This window comes from Bufo gargarizans, chromosome 1 (genome assembly GCF_014858855.1).
Source record: "Bufo gargarizans isolate SCDJY-AF-19 chromosome 1, ASM1485885v1, whole genome shotgun sequence".
NCBI classification, from domain to species: domain Eukaryota; kingdom Metazoa; phylum Chordata; class Amphibia; order Anura; family Bufonidae; genus Bufo; species Bufo gargarizans.
In genome coordinates, this window is record NC_058080.1 from 508,765,859 (window position 1) to 508,793,027 (window position 27,169).

At 44.3% G+C, this 27,169-nt stretch overlaps 1 protein-coding gene across 7 annotated transcripts in view; it reads right to left on the reverse strand.

The window, feature by feature from the left end:
• MTMR3 (myotubularin related protein 3) overlaps window positions 1-27,169 on the reverse strand; it is an 84,813-nt gene that overhangs the window by 42,992 nt on the left and 14,652 nt on the right. For 3 of the 7 annotated variants that reach the window (XM_044275271.1, XM_044275277.1, XM_044275272.1), the window contains exons 2-8: window positions 8,191-8,248; window positions 5,470-5,551; window positions 5,308-5,397; window positions 5,081-5,197; window positions 4,406-4,488; window positions 3,687-3,853; window positions 3,118-3,214 (exon numbers count right to left, since the gene is read on the reverse strand). In XM_044275271.1, coding sequence (XP_044131206.1) covers window positions 3,118-3,214; window positions 3,687-3,853; window positions 4,406-4,488; window positions 5,081-5,197; window positions 5,308-5,397; window positions 5,470-5,472 — 557 coding nt within the window. In that variant the 5' untranslated portion in view covers window positions 5,473-5,551; window positions 8,191-8,248. Of the gene's footprint in view, window positions 1-3,117; window positions 3,215-3,686; window positions 3,854-4,405; window positions 4,489-5,080; window positions 5,198-5,307; window positions 5,398-5,469; window positions 5,552-8,190; window positions 8,249-17,284; window positions 17,305-17,476; window positions 17,498-27,169 lie in introns of those variants that run through there. The other 4 variants (XM_044275275.1, XM_044275276.1, XM_044275273.1 and 1 more) reach the window with 3 other exon arrangements.

Sequence of the window (27,169 nt, forward strand, 5' to 3'; positions counted from 1 at the left end):
GGCATGGAGCATTATCAGTCATGTTAATGCTCCGTTCTTCTGCTGTCCGCATCAGGTCTTGGCTGTCATTCACGGAGCGGATGTCACGCACGGCATCCGCTCGTGTGAAAAAGTCCTGAGAGTGTGTGTGGGATTAAGTCCCACACGGGTGAGTTTTCCGTGCGGGTGCAATGCGTGAGGTGAACGCACTGCGCCCGCACTGAATCCGGACCCATTCACTTCTATGGGACTGTGCACATGAGCTGTGATTTTCACGCATCACTTGTGCGTTGCGTGAAAATCGCAGCATGCTCTATATTGTGCGTTTTTCACGCAAAGAAGCCCCATAGAAGTGAATGGGGCTGCTTGAAAATCAAGCAACTGCAGATGCGGTGCGATTTTCATGGTTGCTAGGATGAAAGTCTATTCACTGTATTATTTTCCCTTATAACATGGTTATAAGGGAAAATAATAGCATTCTTTAATACAGAATGCTTAGCAGAAGGTCAATTGAGGGTTAAAAAATAAAATAAAATAAATTAACTCACCACCTCCAATTGATTGCGTAGCTGCCGATCTCCTGTAGTTTCTTCAGGACCTGTCAAAGGACCTGTGGTGACATCACTGTGCTCATCACATGGTCCATCACCATGGTGATGAACCATGTGATGAGCTCAGTGACATCACCACAGGTCCTTTGACAGGTCCTGAAGAAAGAACAGGAGACCGGCAGCTACGCAATCAATTGGACGAGGCGAGTTAATATTTTTTTTCTTTTTTAACCCTCAATTGACCTTCTGCTAAGCATTCTGTATTAAAGAATGCTATTATTTTCCCTCATAACCATGCTATAAAGGAAAATAATAAAATTTACAGAATACTGAACCCAAACCTTAACTTCTGTGAAGAAGTCCAGTTTCGGGTCTGGTTACCAAACATGCCGATTCTTCTCACGCGCGTGGAAAACGCATTAAACCGCTTTGCGCTCACGGGGAAAAATCGTGCATGTTCCCGCAACGCACCTGAATCTTTTCCCGCAGCACGCTATAGTTAAATTAGCCAAGGATAGGGGGCATGAGTGATGGAGGGGAATTAAGAGTTATTCAATGGTTAAATGTTTCCCTTATTATTTTCTCTTTGTTTTCCTTTTTTATTTATTATGAGGGTGTCTTTCTACTATTTATTGCGGGTAATTAGGGTAAAGAAGTTGGGGGGGTTGAAGAAACTGCAGCAGCAGGTGATGGATTGGTAATAAGCTATAAATACATGTGAGGTATAGAGGTATCAAAAGGAGGATTAAAGCACATATATGGGTATTTTATGGTTGTTATAGTGGTATGTTTTTAATCTAATAATTTAAGTAGCTTTTTTTAAACACAGAAGTAATAGTTTGGTTAATAAATAGATTCAAGTTGAGTAAAGTCAGAGAAGGAATATAAAAAAAAAAAAAAACATTTCATGCCTTGCTATGTATTTTTTTTTTATTGGATACATCAAAAAGATAACTTGTAGACAAAAATTTGAAGCACTGGCAGTAGACAGGGTAATTACATCTGAAAACAGGAGAGAATTTTTTTTAATTTAGTAAATAAGATATTATGATTCTGGCAATCCTTTTAAGACATATGTATTGGACTATAAAAGACAATGTTTTATGTGGTAAAAGTAAGGCTCCACTGTTTTTGGGAATGTTATAAAATCCGAATTTTCTGCCGAGCAGTAGAACACTTGATATTTTCTTTGAGTAAAATTCCAGTTAATAAATAGCTTTTCTTGTTGCATAATGAGGATATGAATGTTCTGAGGAAGAAAATTGCATTAATACACTTGGGATTATTGGCCGCCAAAAAAGTGATTGTGATAAATTGGATGAAGGTTGTGGTTGAGTTATTAGCAAAAATAATGAAGTTGGATTTGGAAGCATGTAAAAATAAAATGGAATCAAGAGGATTACATAATATTTAAAGAAATTTTTTATTTTTTTTTCCAAAGAGATTATATAGCGTAAATTCCTAAGATTTATTCATCCAGTTGGTGACGAATGGCCAAAAAGAAGATAGGCAAAGCCATATATCAATATATCAATTAATAAAGCATGAGAGACAATGATCAGATAAAAAAAATATATATATATATATTTATTAATAATAATAATAATAATAATAATAATAATAAGTGTCTTTTCAGCTGTACAGCAATTACAGTGGTGGAGGTGGGGTTCCATGGTGACAGATTCTCTTTAAAGGGATACTACCATCAATTTTTTTTTGTCAGATATGAAGAGCTTCTATGTGAATATTGTATGTAATTTTTGTTTCCAAACACGAGTACATTTTTATTTTTTTATAAATTATTTTTTGAAGTCACGCAATGTATTATACTTCATGTTCTGGCTTCTAACTTATTCCAAGTACATGGAAGATACACTATATTGGAGTGTAGTATTCAGGTTACCTTGCCATGTTGGCACTTTGCAATAAATATGTGAGTTTTGGGTTGCAGTTTGGGCACTTAGTCTCTAAAAGGTTCGCCATCACTGGGGTAGAGTATTATCTCTCTGTGCTACTACCAAAAGACAATATTATGTATTTAATTTTCAATAGTACTGCTGAAATGAAAAAGAAAACCACCAAAAATTGTTTTTGAATATTGGGACGGATTTATCATAACCTGGAGTACACTTCAGGGCTATCTTACCAGTCGCACTGCTGGATGCCTCGCCTGATTTGTGATGAGGCGTAGGCCACGTCATAAATTAGGCGCAGCACCCAACAGTCCATGCACCTGAACTGAAATCTATGCCAGTCAGTCTTCTTCTATGCCAGAAAACTGGCGCAGAAGATGATAAATGCCCGCTTCCTCAGCACACCCCTTTTTCGGGTAAGATGCGAGACAGATGGAGTAACTTCACTTGCCCAAAAAATTGGCGAATCTGTATGATAAATTTGGCCCACTAAATAGCTGTCTTTTTTTACACACACATACACACTGCCTTAAACCCCTTTGAGCATTGGCTGTCTAACATGCAATAAGGGAAATGCAGTGATCAAATGCTATTAATATAACAAATAAAATAATATGGCCAGTGTTCACTAGTATAATCTCTATACTTGTATGGTTCTAATAAAGCTTATGTACCTAAATTTTTCATTGATGTTAGAGATTCTCCAAGCATTATCCATGTCGAACCCCATCCGTTCCACTTCATTCTTGAAGCGTGAGATCACATGATCACCTGCAAATAAAAATTAAAAAAAAAGAAATCAATTGAGCACATAAGCAAAGAGGAAAACAAGAGAGATACATATCATTGTCTAAATGAACAGCACAAGACAGTGTTGATTTATTTATAAATGAGCTGATAATTATATGATAGTCCTGGACATAAATAGGTCATTTGGCTGACAGCCATCATCACCAACTCCTTAACAGGACTCAGTGTGGCCAAATTATTTCTAAGCAAAGCCGGAGAATTGATCCTCCTGTCGGGGAACACCAACTCAAAACTGGCGATTTATGTTTTTCTTGTTCTGGTATAGGAATGCGGCATGTGCCTGAGAACAAAGGCACCTGCCAGATCCTATTTACTATAATATATATCGGGCGGGATTCTGACTTTTTTTGTACAGTATTTTTCGTGGGAGAGGCAGCTATTGGAACCTCTGCTGCAGATGTGAACCTAGCCTAAGAATAATGTCTTTGCATACCTGGTCGACACAGGTCTCCGTGCTGCTCTTTTTCACTGGCATAAACCTCCATGCACCAAGCATGGTAAGCAAAAGAGAAGAGATCTTCTATACGACTGGGTGGACGCAGTGCAGCATTGAGACGTTTCTGCCATTCCTGAACCTGTTCAAAGTTGAAAAACTGACACCTAGGATTAAGGAAAACCTTTATTAGTTTCTCCATAAATCCTATAATAAATCCTATACAGATCTTCACATGGAAGCTGAAGCTTGTCTCACTTCAGCAAATGGCATTTATCATGTAGACAAGGTTAATACAAGGCACTTACTAATGTATTGCGATTACCCATATTGCTTCCTTTACTGGCTTAATACATTTTTCCATCCCATTACACACTGCTCGTTACTAGGGGTTATGACCACCCAGCAGCGGTGGCCGTGCTTGCACATTATAGGAAAGGCACCAGTCTCTTTGGTGGCTGAGATTGTGGGAGTGCACACAGGCCAGGCCTTTTTTTCCCCTATAGTGTGCAAGCACGGCCACCGATGCTGGACTGCAGAGTGGTCGTAACCATGGAAACAAGCAAAGTATAAGGCAATTGAAAAATAAATCAAGCCAGCAAAGGAGACGATATGAACAATAACAATACATTAGTAAGTGGCTTGTATTCACTTTCTCTACATGATAAATGCCATTTCCTTAAGTGAGACAACCCCTTTAAGTTTACTTTCTGTCTTACCTAATTACTTTGCAATCCTTGCAGGTCAAATGGAGCTGAAAGAGATCACGACATTCTACAGATTCTATCAGCTGCAGTGGAACCTATGAGAAATTAAACGTCACTACACTGTACAACACATAAAATGGCTGCACAGCAATTACAAAACTGTATACTTCTCATTCGGACTGCAATATACTTTGTGCATAGCTCGGGTACCATGACACTTTACAATGTATGTCTGTGATATCTGTGTGCTGGAATTACTTTTTTTAATTAGCACATCCCAAGCACAATAAAAACCCGTTTATTAGGATGACGTGAGACATCACATTTCTAGAGAGCCGGACCTCAGTCATGAGTCAGTCATGCTGATTGTTTCTGGAGATAGTCGGCAAGCATGTTGACAAACACCCAGCAATACAACAGGTTACTGGAGCTCTTAGAAATGCATGGACACGGCTTCTTTTCTGCTTCGATAGGTTACTGTGTAGCACCTGGTCTAAAGATGGCACTTTCAAGAACACAAATCACCAGAGCAAACTCTGGACAGACACTCAACCAGCAAGGATTGCTGAGACATTAGTTCCGAAGCCCGTAGACCTGTGAACTGTGTCTCTTAAAATATTCTGAATCTGTACATAGTAATGTATACACAAGGATATGGTGTAAGCCGTATGTGTAAAACGTACTCACATTGTTAGAGGACTCCTTAAATTTGATGTTCAGACGATAATTGGAGAGAGAAATGACGGCATCCTCTGCTCGACCCACAAATTCTGTGCTCTCTCCATGCAGCTCTTGGAAAGGAACCTGAGCAGGTACATTACGAAAACGAACCCCAAAAGGTCATTATACATAGACAAGAAGATGATATCTGGCATATTACCTATTCACAGTGTGACTATTTGTGGCATCATTACCTGAAGATTTTCATCTTCACGGATCAGCTGCTTGCGAGGAAAAATCTGATTTGCTTGGATACACTCAAGACTACTTTGACTTTCTTCATCCTAAGAAGGTATTCAGTGTGATTTTCCCCATCTTTATCATAATCTATTCATAACACACATCACATGTCTTACCATGTTTTATCCAGGACAGATATGGAAAGCAATGGTGGATGACTGCTCTTCCCTGAGGCCTCTCCACCACACAGAATTTCTCCTAAGATACAGGGGGAAAAAAAGTCAAACACCAAAATCAAAAGAGGCAGCATAGCAACACTATGCAATCAATGAAATAAAAGGCTTTTTCTTAATGTCTGTTAGCACAGTGCCACGTGGATCCACAAACCAGAATGAACAACGAACACGTAGTTCTCAAGTAGAAAAAAGGTCATTTGCAGGATTGGAGTATCTAGCATTACAATGTATGAGACCACCTAGACTTTACTGGGAGTGATAAAAGTTTTCATTACCACAAAAACCCCTACTGCTGGATATTCAACCAAATGTCCACAGCACTGATCTGAAACTTGTTACTCCTCCAGCCAAGGCTAGTTTCACACTAGCAGTCACAGATCGGGCAGGCTGTTCTGTTCGGGAACAGCATGCTGCATCAGTCACTGCCGGAATGCCGTCTGGCCCCATAAACTATAATGGAATCGGCTGAGACCCTGCTGAAATCCGGCAAATATGCTGAGAATCGGCCGGACAAATACTGCTGCTGGGGGCGATTCCTGTCATTCAATGCTGCGATGCTCTAACGGCAGTGAGAAACAGGCCTAACATGAAACTACAACTTCCCGCAGTTCAAGCATGCTGGGAGTTTTACATCAGAAGGAAAGCAACAGGTTGCAGGATATATCTTACAACTACAAACATTCATTTCCGAAAAAGCTAATGAAAAGCAAATGAAAACAATAAGAAATGATCGAGATACCATCTAAATCAAACACCAAATACCGCTACATGTGTCACATGTTCCACAAAAGGATAAATAAGCTGGTCCTAGTCTAAGATTCAGATACTAATATTTCATCCTCTAGTGTCATGAGGCAAAGACAAGAAAGAAATTAGTACTTGTAGAAAGGTAACCATTGCACCATACTACCCAAGGCTACTTATCCTCATCAGGCATAGTTTTAAGCCAAGAGCTTCCTTCAGAGATGTATTGAGGTTTTTGTTATTTTTAACACAAGACAGAGCAGGACATAGCACTGTACTTTATAAGTCAAAAGAATGCAGACCACCTGGATCACTGCACTGGTTATAGAGGTAAGCCATGGATGCCACACACAAAAAAAAAAAAAAAAATAGTGCCTTTAAAATAGAGCAGGAATGAATGTGTTTTAAGGGTTGTGGGGATTCGCTCTGGTAGTTAGGACTAGCGGATGCAGTATAGAGGCAAAGTACACAGTTCTTGAATCAAACAGCGGTGTTTATTCACACATTGGTGTATAACAAAATGCAGATAAGGCCTCGTTCACATCACCGTTTCTCCTTTCCGTTCTCCAGCTCCGTTGAGGAACAGGAGACCGGAAAGGACAGATTCTGCAGATAACTGAGACCTAACTGAGCGTAACCGAGCCTAAAGACCCCATAGACTATAATGGGGTCCGTTCAGTGTCTGCTCAGAACATGATTTTTGAGCGGAGACGAAAGTCCTCATAACTTTTTTTTTTTCCCCAGCAAGGCTGTGAGAGGGTTTGTTTTTTGCAGGACAAGCTGTAGTTCTAATTTTTATTGGTATAATTTTGGTATAATTTTGGGGTACATTTGGCTTTTAATCAGTTGACCAAAAACAGCAATTCCATAATTTTTTTTAAAATTATTTTTAAAGCATTCACCATGTGGGAGTCCTCTCCCATTGTAACCTATTTAGATGTCATTGTCACTACGGACTGTACTGCCTTTGAAGGAGTTAAACAGCAGGGATCAGAGCTAGCTCTGATCTAGGCCATTGCAGCAGGACCATGTTACAGCTGCTAGAGATGTGTGAATATCTTTCTTTCATTTTTTGTATGTAACTAGATTGATTTTCTTATGTAGTTACTTTGAGCTGCTTCTTCCTTATCTAAGCAGTGCCTTCCCATTTCCCCCTTTTCCTCCGAGCTGCCTGCATCTCAGCAGTGAGGAGGAGGAGCACGCAGCTGTGTGCCGAGCTCATCCTGACTTCTCCCACAGATGTGTGCAAAAGGATGTATAGACTGTAGAAGAATGTTCGAGCCAATTACTTAGCTAGATGATTCACATATATATTCAGTGCCTATAAAACAGCACCTCCTTGAAGTGTCATATGACCTGAGCAGTATTCATATTCTTACGCCGCCATTATAATATGGCGCTGATGCACAGATGTTTACATTAAATTCACATACCAAAGTTTATAAGATAGATAACACTTTGAGTCTGTTCGTTGTGCACTCTTTTCTTCTTAGGGTACTTTCACACTTGCGGCAGGACGGATCCAACAGGCTGTTCACCATGTCGGATCCGTCCTGCAGCTATTTCGCAGTGCCGCCGGACCGCCGCTCCGTCCCCATTGACTATAATGGGGACGGGGCGGAGCTCCGGCGCAGCACGGCAAAAGGCCGCCGGACTAAAATTACTGCATGTCAGGCTTTTTAGTCCGGCGGCTTTCGCCGTGCACCGCCGGAACTCCGCCCCGTCCCCATTATAGTCAATGGGGACCCAGCGGTGGTCCGGCGGCACGGCGAAATAGCCGCAGGACAGATCCGACATGGTGAACAGCCTGTCGGATCCGTCCTGCCGCAAGTGTGAAAGTAGCCTTATCTCTTTTTCCTTCTTAGCCAATTAAATAATGGCATGAGCAGATTTCTCAATTACATGAAGCTCACTTACCTGCAAAAATGTCCGCCTGATGGGAAACTATTTCCTTTAATACATTTTACCCCAGGACCTGTGAATATAAACCATTATGTTCACAAACCTAAGAGAATATTCTGATACAACAACGCAGCACACAACGTTTTTATCCTGCACAGTCAAGTAAAAAAAAAAAAACGTATGTTATTTTCACAAAACTATGGTGAACAGATGCCACTGTCTGGCATCAGTCTGAGGCATCCGTTTAAAGGGGTTGTGTCGCTTCAGCAAATGGCATTCATTATGTAGAGAAAGTTAATACAAGGCATTTACTAATGTATTGTGATTGTCCATATTGTCTCGAGTCATTTTTCAATCACATTATACGCGGCTCGTTTCCATGGTTACGGCCACCCTGTAATCCATCAGCAGTGCTTGCACACTATAGGAAAAAGCACCAACCTATGTGCGCTACCACAGTCCTGGTTATCAGAGAGGATGACGCTTTTTCCTATAGCAGTGATGGCTAACCTAGGCACTCCAGCTGTGGTAAAACTACAACTCCCAAGATGCCCCCCTTGCTTGGCTGCTCTCAGAACTCTATAGAAATAAATGGAGCATGCTGGGAGTCGTAGTTTCACCACAGCTGGAGTGCCAAGGTTAGCCATCACTGTCCTATAGTGTGCAAGCACGGCCACTGCTGATGGGTTGCAGGGTAGTCGTAACCATGGAAACGAGCAGTGTATAATGTGATGGAAAAAATGAATCCAGCTAGCAAAGGAGGCAGTATGGATAATAACAATACATTAGTAAGTGCTTGTATTAACTTCCTCTACCTTATAAATGCAACTTACTGAAGTGATACAACCCCCCTTAGGCCTCTTTGACACGGGCATGGCGTGTGAGAGCCGGATAGGATGCAGGTGCGTCGCGGGAAAAAGCAAAATTTTTCCGCACCAGTGCAAAGCGTTTTAATGCATTTTGCACACGCCTGAGAAAAATCGTCATGTTTGGAACCCAGACCCGAACTTCTTCACAGAAGTTCGTGTTTGGGTTGGGTGTTGTGTATATTTTATTATTATCCATTATAACATGGTTATAAGGGAAAATAATAACATTCTTAATACAGAATGCTTAGTAAAATAGGGATGGAGGGGTTAAAAATAAATTTAACTCACCTCACGCACTTGTTCGCGCAGCCCGGCTTGTCTTCTTTCTTCTTCTTTGATGACCTGGGAAGGAAAAGGACCTTTGGTGACGTCACTGCTCTCATCGCATGGTCCATGACATGGTACATCACCATGGTGATGGTCCATGCGATGAGCGCAGTGACGTCAAAGGTCCTTTTCCTCCCAGGTCAAAGAAGAAAGAAGGCGAGCCGGGCAGTGCGAACAAGTGAATGAGGAGAGTTTAAATATTTTTATTTTAACCCCTCCATCTCTAATTTACTTAGCATTCTGTATTAAGAATGCTATTATTTTCCCTTATTACCATGTTAGAAGTGAAAATAATAAAGATCGGGTCCCTATCCCGATCGTCTCCTAGCAGCCACGCGTTAAAAAAAAAAAAAATCTAAGGCCCCTTTCACACGGGCGAGTTTTCCGTGCGGGTGCGATCCGTGCGGCGAACGTATGGCACCCGCACTAAATCCTGACCCATTCATTTCTATGGGGCTGTGCACATGAGCGTTGTTTTTAACGCATCACTTGTGCGTTCAGTGGAAATCGCAGCATGCTCTATATTGTCTGATTTTGACGTGACGCAGGCCCCATAGAAGTGAATGGGGTGCGTGAAAATCGGATGGCATCCGCAAGCAAGTACGGATGCGGTGCGATTTGCACGCACGGTTGCTAGGAGACGATCGGGATGGAGACCCGATCATTATTATTTTCCCTTATAACATGGTTATAAGGGAAAATAATAGCATTCTGAATACAGAATGCATAGTAAAACAGCGCTAGAGGGGTTAAAAAAAACAACAAATAATTTAACTCACCTTAGTCCACTTGATCGCGAAGCCCGGCATCTCCTTGTGTTTCCTCTGCTGCTGAACAGGACCTGGGGTGAGCTGCTGCATTAGATAGAGGTTAAGGACCTGTGATGACGTCACTCCGGTCATCACATGGATCATGTGACGTACCATGTGATGACCGGAGTGACGTCATCGCAGGTCCTTAACCGGTATTTAATGGAGCAGCTCACCCCAGGTCCTGTTCAGCGCAGAGGAGACACAAGGAGATGCCGGGCTTCGTGATCAAGTGGACTAAGGTGAGTTAAATTATTTTTTAATTTTCTTTTAACCCCTCTAGCGCTGTTTTACTATGCATTCTGTATTCAGAATGCTATTATTTTCCCTTATAACCATGTTATAAGGGAAAATAATACAATCTTCATAACATCAATCCCAAACCCGAACTTCTGTGAAGAAGTTCGGGTTTGGGTACCAAACATGCGCGATTTTTCTCACGCGAGTGCAACGCATGACAATGTTTTGCACTCGCGCAGAAAAATCGTGCCTTCTCCCGCAACGCACACGCCTCTAATCCGGGCCAAAAATATGACGCCCGTGTGAAAGAGGCCTAACTGCTAAAGTTCTTGCAGATCCAGCAGTGACTATGTCCGATTCATTGCACATGCAAGCTCTTTAGCCAATAACTGGCTTCAGTGATCACATGCCATTCATGAACACTTGACCACTAAGGTCAGTGACTGGCTGCAGTAGTCATTTGAACACTGGGCCAGAGGGGACTGGAGCGGTGAAACACTTAGGCTGGTTTCACACGGGCGTTGCGGATTGGGGCCGGGTGCGTTCAGTGAAACTCGCACTATTTTGCAAGCAAGTTCAGTCAGTTTTGTCTGCAATTGCGTTTAGTTGTTCAGTTTTTTCCGCGCGGGTGCAATGCGTTTTGATTAGAGATGAGCGAACTTCTGTTTTAAGTTCGGCGTCTAAAGTTCGGGTTTGGATTAGCGGAGAATCCCGATCTGGATTCCGACTTCCGTTGTGGTCCGTGGTAGCGGAATCAATAATCGGCCATTATGGATTCCGCTACCACGGACCACAACGGAAGTCGGAATCCATATCGGGAACCATATCGGGATTCTCCGCTAACCGGAAGCCGAACTTTAGACGCCGAACTTAAAACAGAAGTTCGCTCATCTCTAGTTTTGATGCGTTTTTCACGCGCGTGATAAAAAACTGAATGTTTACAAACATCATCTCTTAGCAACCATCAGTGAAAAACGCATCGCACCCGCACTTGCTTGCGGATGCAATGCGTTATTTACGCAGCCCCATTCACTTCTATGGAGCCAGGGCTGCGTGAAAAATGCAGAATATAGAACATGCTGCAATTTTCACGCAACGCAGAACTGATGCGTGAAAAACAATGCTCATGTACACAGACCCATTGAAATGAATGGGTCAGGATTCAGTGCGGGTGCAATGCGTTCACGTCACGCATTCCACCCGCGCGGAAATCACGCTCGTGTGAAAGGGACCTTAGACTGTAGACACCTTTCCAAATCATTACATTCTACTCATTTTGGGCTAAAAATTGTTAAATATTTTGTTCTACACCTTTCAGTTTCAGTGCATTTTTAGCAGACTGCTTTCTGCTTCACAGTGAATCAGTCAGAGAGCTTCTGTGGTGGCTCGATCTATAGCCCACATTTGTACTTGTCGAATAGCTCAAACAATCAATAAAGCTAAAATGATCATTTTTATACAAATTTAGCTTATAAGAACTCATTTAACCCCTTAGTGACCACCCATACGTCTTTTTACGGCGGTCACTAAGGGGCCTTAGGCTGGGCCGCCGCGTTTTTACGGCGGCCCGGTCTAAGCGCTGCACGGCTCCCCCGTGCAGTGGGGAGCGCGGACCCGGCTCTCACATGAGAGCCGGGACCCTGCTCTAACAGCCCGGACCGGCAGGAGTGCCGATCCGGGCTGTTTAACCCTTTACATGCCGGGCGCAATGGCGCCCGCTGCATGTAAAGTGGTGACAGAGGGAGCGGACTCCCTCTGTCTCCCATCAGCACCCCGAAAATAAGATTGCGGGGTGCTGATGTGTTGGAAAGCTTACCTTGCTTCCGATCAGGGCCCCGAGCCTGTCTGTAGTTATCTCCAGCAGGCTGTGCCTCCCTGGCGCAGCCTGCTGGTCAAGGTTTGAATAGCATTGCTATTGAAATGTAATGCCTTATAGAGATAATGCATTACATTTTAAAAGCAATCAAAATACTGTATATTATAGTCCCCTTGTGGGACTTTTAAGTAGTAAAATAAAAAAAAATAAAAAAAAATTATTAAATAAAAAAATCCATAAAATAAAAAAATATGCTTTTTTTCCATTGAAAATACGCTTTTCAATGAAAAAAATTGCAAAAAGAAAATATCCTCCATATGTTTGGTATTGCCGCGTCCGTAACGACCCGGACTACATAAATATTACATAAATTATCCCCTATGGTGAACGCCGTAAAAAATAAAAATTAAAAAAAAGACAGAATTTCAAATTTATTCTTAGTTTCCACCGAAAAAAACCTAATAACAAGCGATCAAAAAGCGCCATTTAATCCAAAATGATACTAATGAAAAATACAAGTTGTCCCTCAAAAATAAAGCCCTCACACAACTCCATAGAAAAAGAAAAAAAAAAGTTATGGGTCTTGTGAAGTGGCAATGCAAAATCATTTTTTTGGTTAATAAAAGGGGTTTTATTGGAAAAAAAAAGTAGTAAAACGGAAAAAAAATTATAAGTATTTAGTATCACTGTAATCGTACTGACCCAGAGAATAAAGATATTATGTTATTTGTACCGAAAAATGAACGCCGTAAAATTTATAATGTAAAAACGCAGTGGCAGTATTGCTATTTTCCCCCATCTCCCTCCCAGAAAGAGTTAATAAAAGTTAATCAGAAAGTTATGTGTACCCCAAAATGGTGCCATTAAAAACTAGAACTTGCCCCGTAAAAAACAAGCCCTCATAAAGCTATATAGACTTGGTCACTAAGGGGTTAAGCTATCAGGAGTTCAGAGATGAGGGTTACAGATCAAACCATCTGAGCAGCTCTGTCATGGGTTCACTGAGAAGTCTGCCAGATACACAGAGTGAAAACTAGAGGAACAAAATGAAATACAGACCAACTGAAAAAAAAAAATTTGCCAAAAATAAATCGAATGCAATAATAACGCCCTTAATCCCTTAGGGACGCATGACGTACCGGTACGGCATGTTTCCCGAGTCCTTAAGGAACAATGACCTTCCGGTACGTCATGAGTTTAAAACGGGATTGCGGCAATGCAGGGGTTAATCGGAACAGGATGCCCGCTGAAATCATTCAGCGGGCATCCTGTCACAATGCCAGGAGGGGGGGGGGTTATATGTGTGTGTCAATTCAGACCTGCGGTTTGCTGCGCTTTCTGCAGTTTCTGATCCCCGCGATCAGAAACTTTAAAATGCCCAAAATAAAGATTTTTCACCCCCCGCACCACTGAATGATTTTATGCCGGCGGGTGGTGCAGGGAGGGGGAAGGGGAGTGGTTGCAGGCGGTGCTGGAGGTGCGGCAGGCAGGATCGCGATCCCCCGCCCGCCTCCTCTTGAATATTCATTGGTGTCCAGTGTGGTTATACCAGAGTGTCAGCACATTGCTGACACTCTGGTATAAACGGCAGACATCTGTGCTGTGATGTCAGCCGTTTAACTCTTTCCATACCGCGGTCCGTATGGACCGCTGTATGGAAACGGTTAACAGTCAGGGAGCTCACTCCCTCTCCCATCGGGGGGCTGCTGTGCCTTTGCAGCCCCCAGACAGGATGGGGTCACAGAGGGAGGGAGCCCCCCCTCCTTCCCCTTCCCCTTCCCCGTCTGCTCAGTTGTGGCAGACGGGTAAGGTTCCCATGGCAACAGGACGCCTTCTCAGGCATCCTGCTGTCCATGGTGCTGAACAGATCTGCGCTAAAGGCATAGATCTGTTCAGACAAAGTGTAAGTAAAATACAGTACACTATATAGTGTATTGTACTGTGTTATACAGACATCAGACCCACTGGATCTTCAAGAACCAAGTGGGTCTGGGTCAAAAAAACAAACCAAAAAAAAAAAAACACACATTTATCACTGAATAAAAATTAAAAAAATAAAATACACTACACATTAGGTATTGCTGCGTCCGTAACGACCTGATCTATAAAACGGTCATGTTACTTTCCCCGCACGGTGAACACCATAAAAATAAAAAAATAAAAACTATGAGGAAATAGAAATTTTGCCCACCTTACTTCCCAAAAAAAGGTAATAAAAGTGATCCAAAAAGTCGCACGTACGCCAAAATAGCACCAATCAAACCGTCATCTCATCCCGCAAAAATCATACCCTACCCAAGATAATCGCCCAAAAATATACATATTAGGTATTGCCGCGTCCGTATCGACCGGGTCTATAAATATATCACATGACCTAACCCCTCAGGTGAACACCGTAAAAAAAAAAAAAACAGTGTAAAAAAAAAAAAAAAGTGTAATAGCAAGCGATCAAAAATAGTGCCAATCAAACCGTCATCTTATCCCACAAAAAATGAGACCCTAATTAAGATAATCGCCGAAAAACTGAAAAAACTATGGCTCTCAGACTATGGAGACACTAAAACATGATTTTATTTTGTTTAAAAAATGAAATCATTGTGTAAAACATAAATAATTTTTGGATTTTTTTAAAATCTTTTTTTATAAATAAAAATGATTTTTTTTTAACTTCATTTTACCAGTGTCATGAAGTACAATATGTGACAAAAAAAAAAACAATCTCAGAATGGCCTGGATAAGTCAAAGCGTTTTAAAGTTATCAGCACTTAAAGTGACACTGGTCAGATTTGCAAAAAATGGACAAGTCCTTAAGGTGAAATAGGTCCGAGTCCTTAAGGGGTTAGGGCTCTTTCACACTTGCGTTGTCCGGATCCGTCGTGTACTCCATTTGCCGGAATTACACGCCGGATCCGGAAAAACGCAAGTGAACTGAAAGCATTTGAAGACGGATCAGTCTTCAAAATGCGTTCAGTGTTACTATGGCAGCCAGGACGCTATTAAAGTCCTTATTGCCATAGTAGTAGTGGGGAGCGGTATAATTACAGTCCGTGCGGCTCCCAGGGCGCTCCAGAATGACGTCAGAGCGCCCCATGCGCATGGATGACGTGTCCATGCAATCATGTCATCCATGCGCGTGGGGCGCCCTGACGTCACTCTGAAGCACCCCGGGAGCCGCACGGACGGTAAGTATACTGCTACCCCGCTCCCCACTACACTTTACCATGGCTGCCAGGACGCTATTCAGAAAAACTAAACGTCGGAGCCGGTAATGCGCCGAAACGACATTTAGCTTAAGGCCGGATCCGGATTAATGCCTTTCAATGGGCATTAATTCCGGATCCGGCCTTGCGGCAAGTGTTCAGGATTTTTGGCCGGAGCAAAAAGCGCAGCATGCTGCGGTATTTTCTCCGGCCAAAAAACATTCTGGTCCGGAACTGAAGACATCCTGATGCATCCTGAACATATTTCTCTCCATTCAGAATGCATGGGGATAATCCTGATCAGGATTCTTCCGGCATAGAGCCCCGACGACGGAACTCTATGCCAGAAAAGAACAACGCCAGTGTGAAAGAGCCCCTTAAACAACCCCTTTAAGTGTTTATTCTGAAAATCAGTGTAGGTCCAAGGTGCCCCTTTAATGTATGGATGATCCCCACAAGCAGTTAACGTACGTAGTTATGAATGTATGGCCTTTCTAAAGTACAGTATGTAAACGTGGGACTCTTGTGCTACTTTCACACTCGCGTTGCGTGCGAATCCGTCATGGATCTGCACAGACGGATCCGTTCAGATAATACAAATGTTTGCATCTGTTCAGAACGGATCCGTTTGTATTATCTGTAACATAGGCAACACGGATCCGTCTTGAACACCATTAAAAGTCAATGGAGGACTGATCCATTCTCGCCATTGCGTTTGGTGTCCGCCTCCAAAGCCGAATGAAGACTGAACTGATGCATTCTGAGCGGATCCTTTTCCGTTCAGAATGCATTAGAATGCAAATTGATCCGTTTTGGACCGCTTGTGAGAGCTCTGAACGGACCTCACAAACGGAAAGCCAAAACCTGAGTGTGAAAGTAGACTTACAAGCATTACCAAGTTGTCAAGACTTTACATATGTGCAAAGAGAGCTGCAAGAGTTGGTGCACACGTCCAAAAGCTCGAGAAAAGTAGTGTCAGATCCAAAGTCTAGCAATCCCAGTCCGGAAAATGTTTCACCCCTGTTCATCATTTAAGACACCCTCGCTCCTAGTTGAAGGTTCAGTGGTCCTTTAAGTGACTAAGCCCAAGAAAAACTAAACGGTAGAAATTGCAGATGACATTGGTATAGCAAAGCTCTTCCAGGTTCCTCACTTGTACTGAACTGATTGCACAACCAGTAAATGGAAACAGTTGCTCCATAAAGGTCTCGAGTTGCATGAAATGTACATATGTAGCACACAAAGTAAGGATGAACCTGTACATCTCTTAAAAATACCAGATCCCAACAGGGTAATTTATCAAACTGGTGTAGTTGCCCATAGCAACCAATCAGATTCCACCTTTCATTTTCCACTGGAGCTGTCAAACATGAAAGGAGGAATCTGATTGGTTGCTATGGGCAACTAAGCCAGTTCTACTTTACACCAGTTTGATAAATGACCCCACAAGTCTTTTCCATCCTTTCCTATACATCCTGCTAGTTAGGAGGTATACTGGTCCACACAAGCCGCACATTCACGGCGACGGATACGATATTTACAAGATTACTACTTTAGGACATATTGCCAACTACTACTTCATCATGTTCAAGAATTGCTGATTCAATCCTGAATACATCTTTATTCTACCCAAAAGGTACTGCATATAGCGGTAGAGGAAAGACATCGCTGCACCTATTCCATCTCCACTCCAGAAAGAGCTGCGTAACAATGAAGTCTCCAGTACTTGGCTGGTTAACCTAATACTATGCACATCACGCAATATGTTGCAATAAGTGGCCAGACCTGAACCCGTCTGTCTATAGGAGCCATGGGGAGCACAAAGCCCGCTCTGTATGTAATAAATACCTGTTCTGTCTCCAGAAAGCAGGGCTGGCAGATTTCATTTCAGCTTGAATTACGGACTTTCACTTTCCAACCAAGAAAATACACACTTTCTATTTCCACAGCGCTGGCCTCACTGGTCGGATCCCCTAATCCTGTCCTGTATCTCAGAAGGGGAAAAGATCCCAGCAATGTCAGTCAGGAAGACATAATTACCTGCCACCTCTTCCTATAGTCAGCGTCAGGCGCTCTGCCAGGGAATATAATGAGCGGGTACAGCTACTGCCCGAGGACAAAAACACGCCTGGCTTCTAAATGTCGGCTGCTAGATTTTAGGTAGGGGGCGACAGATTACGGGCAAGCCCCTGTTCATCCAAATGCTGTTATATCAGAAACTTTCACCCCTGATGAGGATTTACCACGGATTCTAACTGCACTGGTTTTAAAGGGGTTCTCCGGGTCTGAACAAATGGCGACATACCCTTTGGGTAGGTCGTCAATATCAGATTGGCAGAGGTCTGACTCCTGGCATCCTCAGCTGTTTGAAGAAGCTCTGGGTGCCTGAAACAGGAACCAGAACTGCACAGCAGTGGATGGAGCCGTTACTACAGAGCGGTTTCCATTCAAGTACATTAACGCTGGGTTCACACCTGAGCGTACTCTGTATGCGTGATTTTATCGGGCGTTTACATACGTGGCTCCGGAAACAAGCAAACGCCCATTGTCGCGCGTTCCCGGAAGTCTATGTGTGGGAACGCGCGACATTACGCCCCAAAGAAGCTCCTGTACTTCTTGGGGCGTAGGGCGTTTTACAGCGCGTTCGTACGCGCTGTAAAACGCTCAGATGAGAACCATGCCCATAGGGAATCATTGGTTCTTGCCTGTTGAGCGTTTTACAGCGCGTTCAACGCTCAGGTATGAACCCAGCCTTAGGGTATGGCAACACGGGATGGATTTTCCGATACAGATTTGGCAGTGAATCTGCAGATGTGAAATGTGGACGTGTGCTGGATTTTGCAGCAGATGTGCACTGGATTTCACTCAATGCGTTGAAAAAGGTGCAAATCTAAAGCCTTAAGGCCCCATTCACACAAATGTATTTTGGTTCCACATCCGATCTACTTTTTTTTTCGTGGATCGGATGCAGACCCATTCATTTCTATAGGGCCGCAAAAAAATGCGGACAGCACATCGTATGCCGTTTGCATCTGTATGTCCGTTCCAGAGGCCTGCAAAAAAAGAGAACAGGTCCTATTCTTGCGGATAAGAATAGGTATTGTTACAATGGAGCCGGAAAAAAAAAAAAAAAAAGGGATGTGATGCAATGTCATTTGTAGTTTTTGCAGATCTGCGTTTTGCAGACCATAAAAATATATTCGGTCGTATGAGGGTGCATTCACATGACCATATGTATTTTGAAGTCTGCAAAATGTGGATCTGCAAAAAAGACGGACGGCGTCCGTGTGGCATCCATTATTTTGTGTACCCATTGTAACAATGCCTATCCTTGTCAGCAAAACAGACAATAATAGGAAATGCTCTATTTTTTGCGGGGCTACGGAATGGACATATGGATGTGTACAGCACACGGTGTGCAGTCTGCATTTTATGGGGCCCCATGGAAATAAATGGGCCTGCATCAAATCCGCAAATCATGTGAATGGGGCCTTAGTTAACATGCTGCAGACCTTAAATCTTCACCCACTATTCCACAGCAAGGGCTCATTGACACAACCGCAAATTGCAGATCGTGTGCCTTCCGCAATTTACGAACGGAAAGCCCATTATAGAAACACCTATTCTTGTCCGCAAAACAGACAAGAATAGGACATGATCTATCATTTTTGCGGGGCCACGGAACGGAGCAGCGAACACACTAAGTGCTGTCCACATCTTTTGCGGCCCCGTTGAAGTGAATGGGTCCGCACCTGAGCCGCAAAAAAACGGCTCGGATGTGGAACCAAACCACGTTCGTATGAACGAGCCCTGAGACATCAGCGGCATATACCCCTGATGTGAACATCCCCTTCAGAGTACATATTCAGTAATGTGTCCAATTAAAGTTTTTTCAGCGTTCTGGTGCACATGCAGTCCCACTTGCAGTTCTATAAACCACAGCGTGGGACAAAAAAAAACGGACATGATTATTCTTTGTGTGGGTTCTGAGCTAAATCCATGTGCAAAACTGCCACAGAAAAGGGCAAGACCAAAAACTGTGCAAAGTTTTGATCCAAATTCCACGGGATGCAACTGACATGGGATGATTAGGAGCAGTTCATAGCAAAACCGGCAAGTAATTTGGCTTGTGCTTATGGTCTAGCTGCTCTTAACCCTTTAATAACCAGAAAAAAGGTTTTGATTTTTGCCTCTCTCCATTTCAGCAACCATAACTTTATATTTTTTTTTTTGTGGCTGCTGATGCTTTTCTATTACGTGGGCGAATTTTTTTTTTTTTTTTTTTATTTATAAAGACTTTGGAGGAAACATCCGAAGGCGATTCACATAAAACTTTGTTCTAATACTGTACGGAGCAGGAGCTCCGTACAGTATTAGAACGCATTGGCTCTGGTGAGTCGAAGCTATTGCTCCCCGAGGTCTCGCGAGACTTTGCGCAATAACTTCATAAATTAATTTGTACTGTAAAAAAACATTTCCCGAACTTGAGTTCTGTTCCAAGGTACCACTTGGAACCGAACAGAGTTCGGAATTTATTTTTTACTGTACAAATTAATTTATGAAGTTATTGCGCAAAGTCTCGCGAGACCTCGGGGAGCAATAACTTCGGCTCATCGGAGCCAATACATTCTAAGGCCTCTTTCACACGACCATATGGATTTTTCAGTGTTTTGCAGTCAGTTTTTCACAGATCCGTTGTTCCATTTTCTGTTTCCGTTCCGTTTTTTCCGTATGGCATTTACAGTAATTACATAGAAAAAATTGGGCTGGGCATAACATTTTCAATAGATGGTTCTGCAAAAACGGAACGGATACGGAAGACATACGGATGTTCAGTTTTTTTTCGGACCCATTGACTTCAATGGAGCCACGGAACGTGATTTACGGGCAATATTAGGACATGTTCTATCTTTCAACGGAACGGAAATACGGAAACAGAATGCATAAGGAATATATTCCATTTTTTTTGCGGAACAATTGAAATGAATGGTTCCATGTATGGGACGTAAAAAATGGCAAAAATAAAAAAAACTAAAACAAACAATCACATGAAAGAGGCCTAATACTATAAAGTAGGGAAATCACTTCCTCCTGTGCTGTACATGTACGATGCTGGTCAGGAAGGGGTTAAACAATTGTTAATTTTCTAATGACACAATTAAAATGTGTACATTAATTAGGGCACTTGTACGGTCACCTCTCCTGTCTGTTCAAATAATAATTGCATTCCACATTAATGCAGTTTTCCAGGATTTTCGTACCGACGGCCTAGCCTCAGCTGTATGAAGAGGCAACAGCGCTTCATGAACTCTTCCTAGCCCAGTGACGTCAAGAACATTGCTCACGTGGCCTAGGTAAAACTCAGTCCCATTCAAGTGAACGGGCCCGGGCTGTGATAACAAATATAGCCACTATACATCGTACAGCGCTGTGCTTGGTAATCCGCTCTCACTGGAGCGCCGTGGCCTTCTCAAACAGCTTATCGTGGGGTGCCGGGAGCTGGACCTCCGACAATCTCATATTAACGACCTACCCTAATCCCAGAAAGCCACTTTAAATGATAATTCTGGGGGAACTATTCTAATAACTGTATATTGAGCCGTTACTCTATTATTCCCATTTAGAGGAGACAAAGAGCAGTCTATTATACAGGATGAAACACTGCTCTCTCACTGTATGTGGAAAAAGAAGATATAAAGAGATAGGCTAATGCTAAGGACCTTTTTGGATTTGATGGTGGGAAATTGAGCCATTTCTTTTTTGGGCGTGCTGGCATCATCTGAGATTGACTGGGTCAGTCTGAAGATATGAATAAATCCCCAACCAATCTGGCCCTGGCAGCACTAACTGCATAGTGCAAGTCCGTGCAGTGACATTCCTCCCCTTCCCCCCCCCCCCCCCCTCCAAATGGTGATACCTAGATGGCCTTTATTCATAAACTGCTAATTGGAATAATAAAGGAATGAGACAATATAGATCATTACAGTCATCAGAAAATGACCTACTTAAATCCCAATATAATGCTCAACATATTTAAAAAAAAATAAAAAAATTTATATACAGTACAGACCAAAAGTTTGGACACACCTCCTCATTCAAAGAGTTGAAGGCACTGGGGGATAGTGGAGCTGATGGCACTGGGGGAATGAAGCGTGTTGGGGACTGATGGCAGGGGGTCTAATGAGTTTTTATAAAGGAAAACAGTCAATTTTTTCTTATTAGAGTACTCGATTAATCGTAAAAATAAATCAGTAGAATACTTGATTGCTAATATAATCGTTACATCAAGTGTCTGCCATCTACATGACTAGAGACTGAGTCAGCTGCATAGCAATTACCTCTTAGTACATCATGGATGTCAAACTCATGGCCCTCCAGATGTTGCAAAACTACAACTCCCATCATTCCCTGATAGCTGTAGTATGCCCAGGCATGATGGGAGTTGTAGTTTTGCAACAGCTGGAGGGCCGCGAGTTTGACATCCCTGTAGTACATAGATGTCAGTGGGCGGTGCACACGACTAAGCCCCTCCCCCAGAGGTGAAACTGGTAGTCAGAAATGATGCATCATGGAGCCCGAGAGACATAAACCTGAGGTCATTTTACATCAGGGTGGATTTGATTTAAATCACTAATCAGTAAGGCTTGATTTAAATCATAGTTTTCTACATAAAGACTAATTCTTGCTGGTATAACTTATAATATGCAAGTAGATGAAGATTTTTAGAATAACAGCTTTTTATATTAGTTTGATTAGGTTGATTCTGCATTCATAGGTTTGTAGAAGTTAGGATTAAGGTCTTTTTCTCAACTCTGTTCATGTTATAACATTTTTTGCTGTGAAGAAGAGGCATGTGATCTCTGCTGAGTCAAATTCAGTTTTGAGAACTTCAAAAGTAAACCAAGCATCTGTGACAATATCTTGTAGGCAGAGAAACTGCCCAATCTTACAAAAACCTCTGGAAGAGCATGACATTGTGAATGGATTAATGGAATTTATTTACCAAAAAAATGTAACATATACAGCCTTATTCTACATAATTAAAGAGTACCTTTCACTAGCGTAAAACTTCTAAACTAACTATCCCAGACATGTAGAGCGGCGCTCAGGGATCCCCCTGCACTTACTGTTATACCTGGGCGCCGCGCCATTCTCCCGTTATAGCCTCCGGTATCTTCACTCAGCTCATAGCCTGAGAGGCTTTTTTTCCCCTCAGGCTATGAGCTGAGCGCTGCGATTGGCCAGCGCTACAGCATGGGAGAAGGAGACGCCGGCAGGTTCCCCTGGGTGGAGCCTAACTATGAAGATACCGGAGGCTATAACGGGAGAACGGAGCGGCGCCCAGGTATAAAAGTAAGTGCAGGGGGATCCCTGGGCGCCGCTCTCCATGTCTGTATAGTTAGTTTAGAAGTTTTATTCTAGTGAAAGGTCCTCTTTAAAAAATGAATCTTTATTTCATGATGGAATAACCTTTGGATGGTAAGTATATATATATAACAGATTTTTTTTTATCCACCCTGTTTTACATCTTAAAGAGGCTCTGTCAGCATGATCAACCCTATTAATCCTTGCCTGGAATTACCCTTCTGCTACATTGACGCCCTATCCTAAGAATAAATAAGTACATTTATGACTAACAATGTTCTTGTTCTCAGCTTGCATGTATCTATGGCTTTAGGCTTGCAGCTCTGCCCAATGAATAATAAAGGGGTTCTCCCTTTAATATTGGAGTGTGGTGTAGACGGGGCCATCTGCCTCACCACCTTCACCATCATTTATGCCAGTTTAGGCTAGTTTCTGGATCTCTCTTCATTCTGGCGTTGCTATCAGGCCCATTCACTATAATGTGGACTGGCGGAGAACGTTCAGCCAATTCTCAACATTCTCAACAGACATCCCCGGCAGGCTGCTCCATGCCAGAGATGTCTAACGCTACTGTGAAACTAGCCTTAGGCACAAGACCCACTGGAGGTCCAGCACCTCATTATAAATGAAGCTCATCCTCCGGCGAGGCAGGGGATATTAAAAAACGGTCTTTGATAAATGACCCTCAGTGTGATATTTTACAAACTTTTTGGTTTGATAAACTCTGAAATTTACAGTATTTAAAGATAATCATACATATTTGTGTATTTGCAGTGGAACTTTAAAAAAAAAAGCTGCTGACTGCACATCTTTTGAAAAAAATAAATAAATATGTAAACTGCATGGGGGACAAACAATCGTACTAATGATCATTTGTTCCCCATACAGTTTGCATCGGCCTATGTAAAGCATGGGTCTCCAGGATGTATCCACAATGCGGCAGTAGCAGATTCGCCCGACCATGGCGAGCAACTTGCAGATTAACAGAGGTATTACCTCCAAATACATGTCAGGTCTAGGTTGGCAAGGTAGCGGGCACTGCATTTCAGCCAGCTCATGGAGACCCTGCCCAAAATGCTCCCTATTAACCTGATTGACTTGTTAAACTGTCGAGCATTGCTCATATTCCAGGTTGAAATCAGCCATGTAAATTGACTTTAACTCGTGGTGCTTGACAGAGCGTGCACCGACCCTCCTGTCTATCCCCACAACAAGACACGACATTGCTGTATGTAGCAACATCACTATGGTAGCCTGTCATTAGGAGTCGCATTGAAAATCCCAAAATTAGCTACTTCAATGCATTTTTATTCACTCCTTCGCCTCCTGAACTTGTCCTAGATGATCCCTCAAAACAGTTGAGTTCTGTGCCAAATCTACTTATGGGGCTTGATACGGACTCACAATCTAGCCAATTATCGGGGACGAGCGTTTGTAGAAAAGCTCATTCCCAATAAGCGCCTGGCGATCACTTGATGAACGAGCTGACTATTAGATGCTCTATGCTACATGTCACCATTTTATAGCGCACTAAGCCAGTTTATAGGCCTTGTAATGTAATAGGTACTGTATGTACATTGCTTCCAGATGAGCGCAGTCAGCTGACAGGCAGCGAGGAGAGAAGCAGGTGACAGTCACCCCCGGCGTGACGTAACACACAGGCACAGCACAGGTAGTAAACACTGTCAGGCATTCATCAGATGGCTAGGGAATGAATCATTTAACATCCCAGGAGGCGGATACAGCGAGGTAGTAAAAATCTACTAGCTACGGCTGGTCTGTGCTGTGCCAAAGCAGAAAATACGTTAGGGCACAGATACAAAGGGGCAAATTCAGTTTGTAGGCCTTTCTGAAATCTTCCCCACGTCTGTAATGTGAAGATAAAAATTGGAGGACAGTGTGACAACAACACGTGACAGGGATAGCTCAAAGTCCTACGAACCAGGAGATAAAGTGCTGACGGGGGCAGATCTTGAAATCTGTAAAATAAGTAACAAGGAAGGAGGTTTGGCCCTTTATTCAGCACTCTTACAGAAGAGGTTAATAATACACTGAAGGAGGAAGGGGCAGAGCCACTGGTCTGTGCAGGCATTCACACTTTATGTCTAGACAAACAGCAGCAAGAAGCTCCACCGCCTCAGCCATGTTGACAGCTGGTGCTGAGCGATAAGCGTCAAGTCTGACACTATTGCTCCATACGGTCATGCTATCACCCTGTGCACAGACCCTACTGGAACTGGCTGCAACAACACAGGGGCCACAGATCGGGGATCACAACACAAATGTAACTGCGGGTCCATCCCAGGACATTCCCAAATGGCCCGAGGGTCACAACCTGCCATGCTCGACTTGCTAGATCATCAATCAGCACTCTGCCCATGGAAAAGGACCCTAAACCTCAAGCACACCCAAAAAAAAAACACTAAGGCTACTTTCACATTAGCGTTTTTTGCGGATCCGTCATGGATCTGCATGGATCACACTTACAATAATACAACCGCGTGCATCCGTCATGAACGGATCCAGTTGTATTATGTCTTATATAGCCATGACTGATCTGTCATGAACACCATTGAAAGTCAATGGGGGAACGGATCCGTTTTCTATTGTGTCTTGCACCGCACCACATTGCGGACAGAAAAACGCTGTCTGTCCGCGATGGGGACACAACCAAACTAGGGGTGCACCGAAATTCCGGCGGCCGAAAATATCGGCCGAAAATGGGCCTAGTCCATTTCGGCCGATATTGGTACATATCGGCAGAAAATATGGTTCGGGCGGCCGGCGGCGCCCCTCATGCTGTGCCTCCTAAACGCTTGCGGCTCTAAAGAATCTCCGGCTCAGTGCTGCGCAGCCTGCTGTGTCTGCTCTGTGCTACTGCTGTTGATAGTGTAGCGTGGCCGAGCTCTGTTCGTTCCGCGGTACAGGAGCTTTTGTTTCCTGTACCCGGCCGGACTGACAGGAAGTGCTTACTTCGTGTGCACTTCCTTTCAGTCCGGCCGGGTACAAGAAACAAATGCTCCTGTACCGCGGACCGAACAGAGCTCGGCCACGCTACACAGGCTACACTAGAGGTGACAAGGGAGGGGGGGGGGGGGGGGGGTGTAGAATGAGAGTGACAAGGGAGGGGGGGGAAATGAGAGTGACAAGGGAGGGAGGGAGGGGGGGGGGGGGAGAGTGACAAGGGAGGGAGGGAGGGAGGGGGGGGGAGAGTGACAAGGGAGGGAGGGAGGGAGGGGGGGAGAGTGACAAGGGAGGGGAGGGAGGGAGGGGGGGAGAGTGACAAGGGAGGGAGGAGGGAGGGGGGAGAGTGACAAGGGAGGGAGGGAGGAGGGGGGTGAGAGTGACAAGGGAGGGGGGAGGGAGGGGGGAGAGTGACAAGGGAGGGAGGGAGGGAGGGGGGGAGAGTGACAATGAGGTGGAGGGAGGGAGGGGGGAGAGTGACAAGGGAGGGAGGGAGGGAGGGGGGGAGAGTGACAAGGGAGGGAGGGAGGGAGGGGGGGGTGAGAGTGACAAGGGAGGGAGGGAGGGAGGGGGGGAGAGTGACAAGGGAGGAGGGAGGGAGGGGGGGAGAGAGGGGGGAGAGTGACAAGGGAGGGAGGGAGGGAGGGGGGGAGAGTGACAGGGAGGGAGGGAGGGAGGGGGGGAGAGTGACAAGGGAGGGAGGGAGGGAGGGGGGGAGAGTGACAAGGGAGGGAGGGAGGGAGGGGGGAGAGTGACAGGGAGGGAGGGAGGGAGGGGGGGGAGAGTGACAAGGGAGGGAGGGAGGGAGGGGGGAGAGTGACAAGGGAGGGAGGGAGGGAGGGGGGGAGAGTGACAAGGGAGGGAGGGAGGGGGGGGGGAGAGTGACAAGGGAGGGAGGGAGGGAGGGGGGGAGAGTGGACAAGGGGGGAGGGGGGAGGGGGGGAGAGTGACAAGGGAGGGAGAGGAGGGAGGGGGGGAGAGTGACAGGAGGGAGGGAGGGGGGGGAGAGTGACAAGGGAGGGAGGGAGGGAGGGGGGGAGAGTGACAAGGGAGGAGGGAGGGAGGGGGGGAGAGTGAAGGGAGGGAGGGAGGGAGGGGGGGAGAGTGACAAGGGGAGGGAGGGGGAGAGTGACAAGGGAGGGGGGAGGGGGGAGAGTGACAAGGGAGGGGGGAGGGGGGGGAGAGTGACAAGGGAGGGAGGGGGGGGGGAGGGGAGAGTGAAAGGGAGGGGGGAGGGGGGGAGAGAGTGACAAGGGGAGGGAGGGAGGGGGGGAGAGTGGACAAGGGAGGGAGGGGGGGGAGAGGTGACAAGGGGGGAGGGAGGGGGGAGAGTGACAAGGGAGGGAGGGGGGGGGAGAGTGACAAGGGAGGGAGGGGGGGGAGAGTGACAAGGGAGGGAGGGGG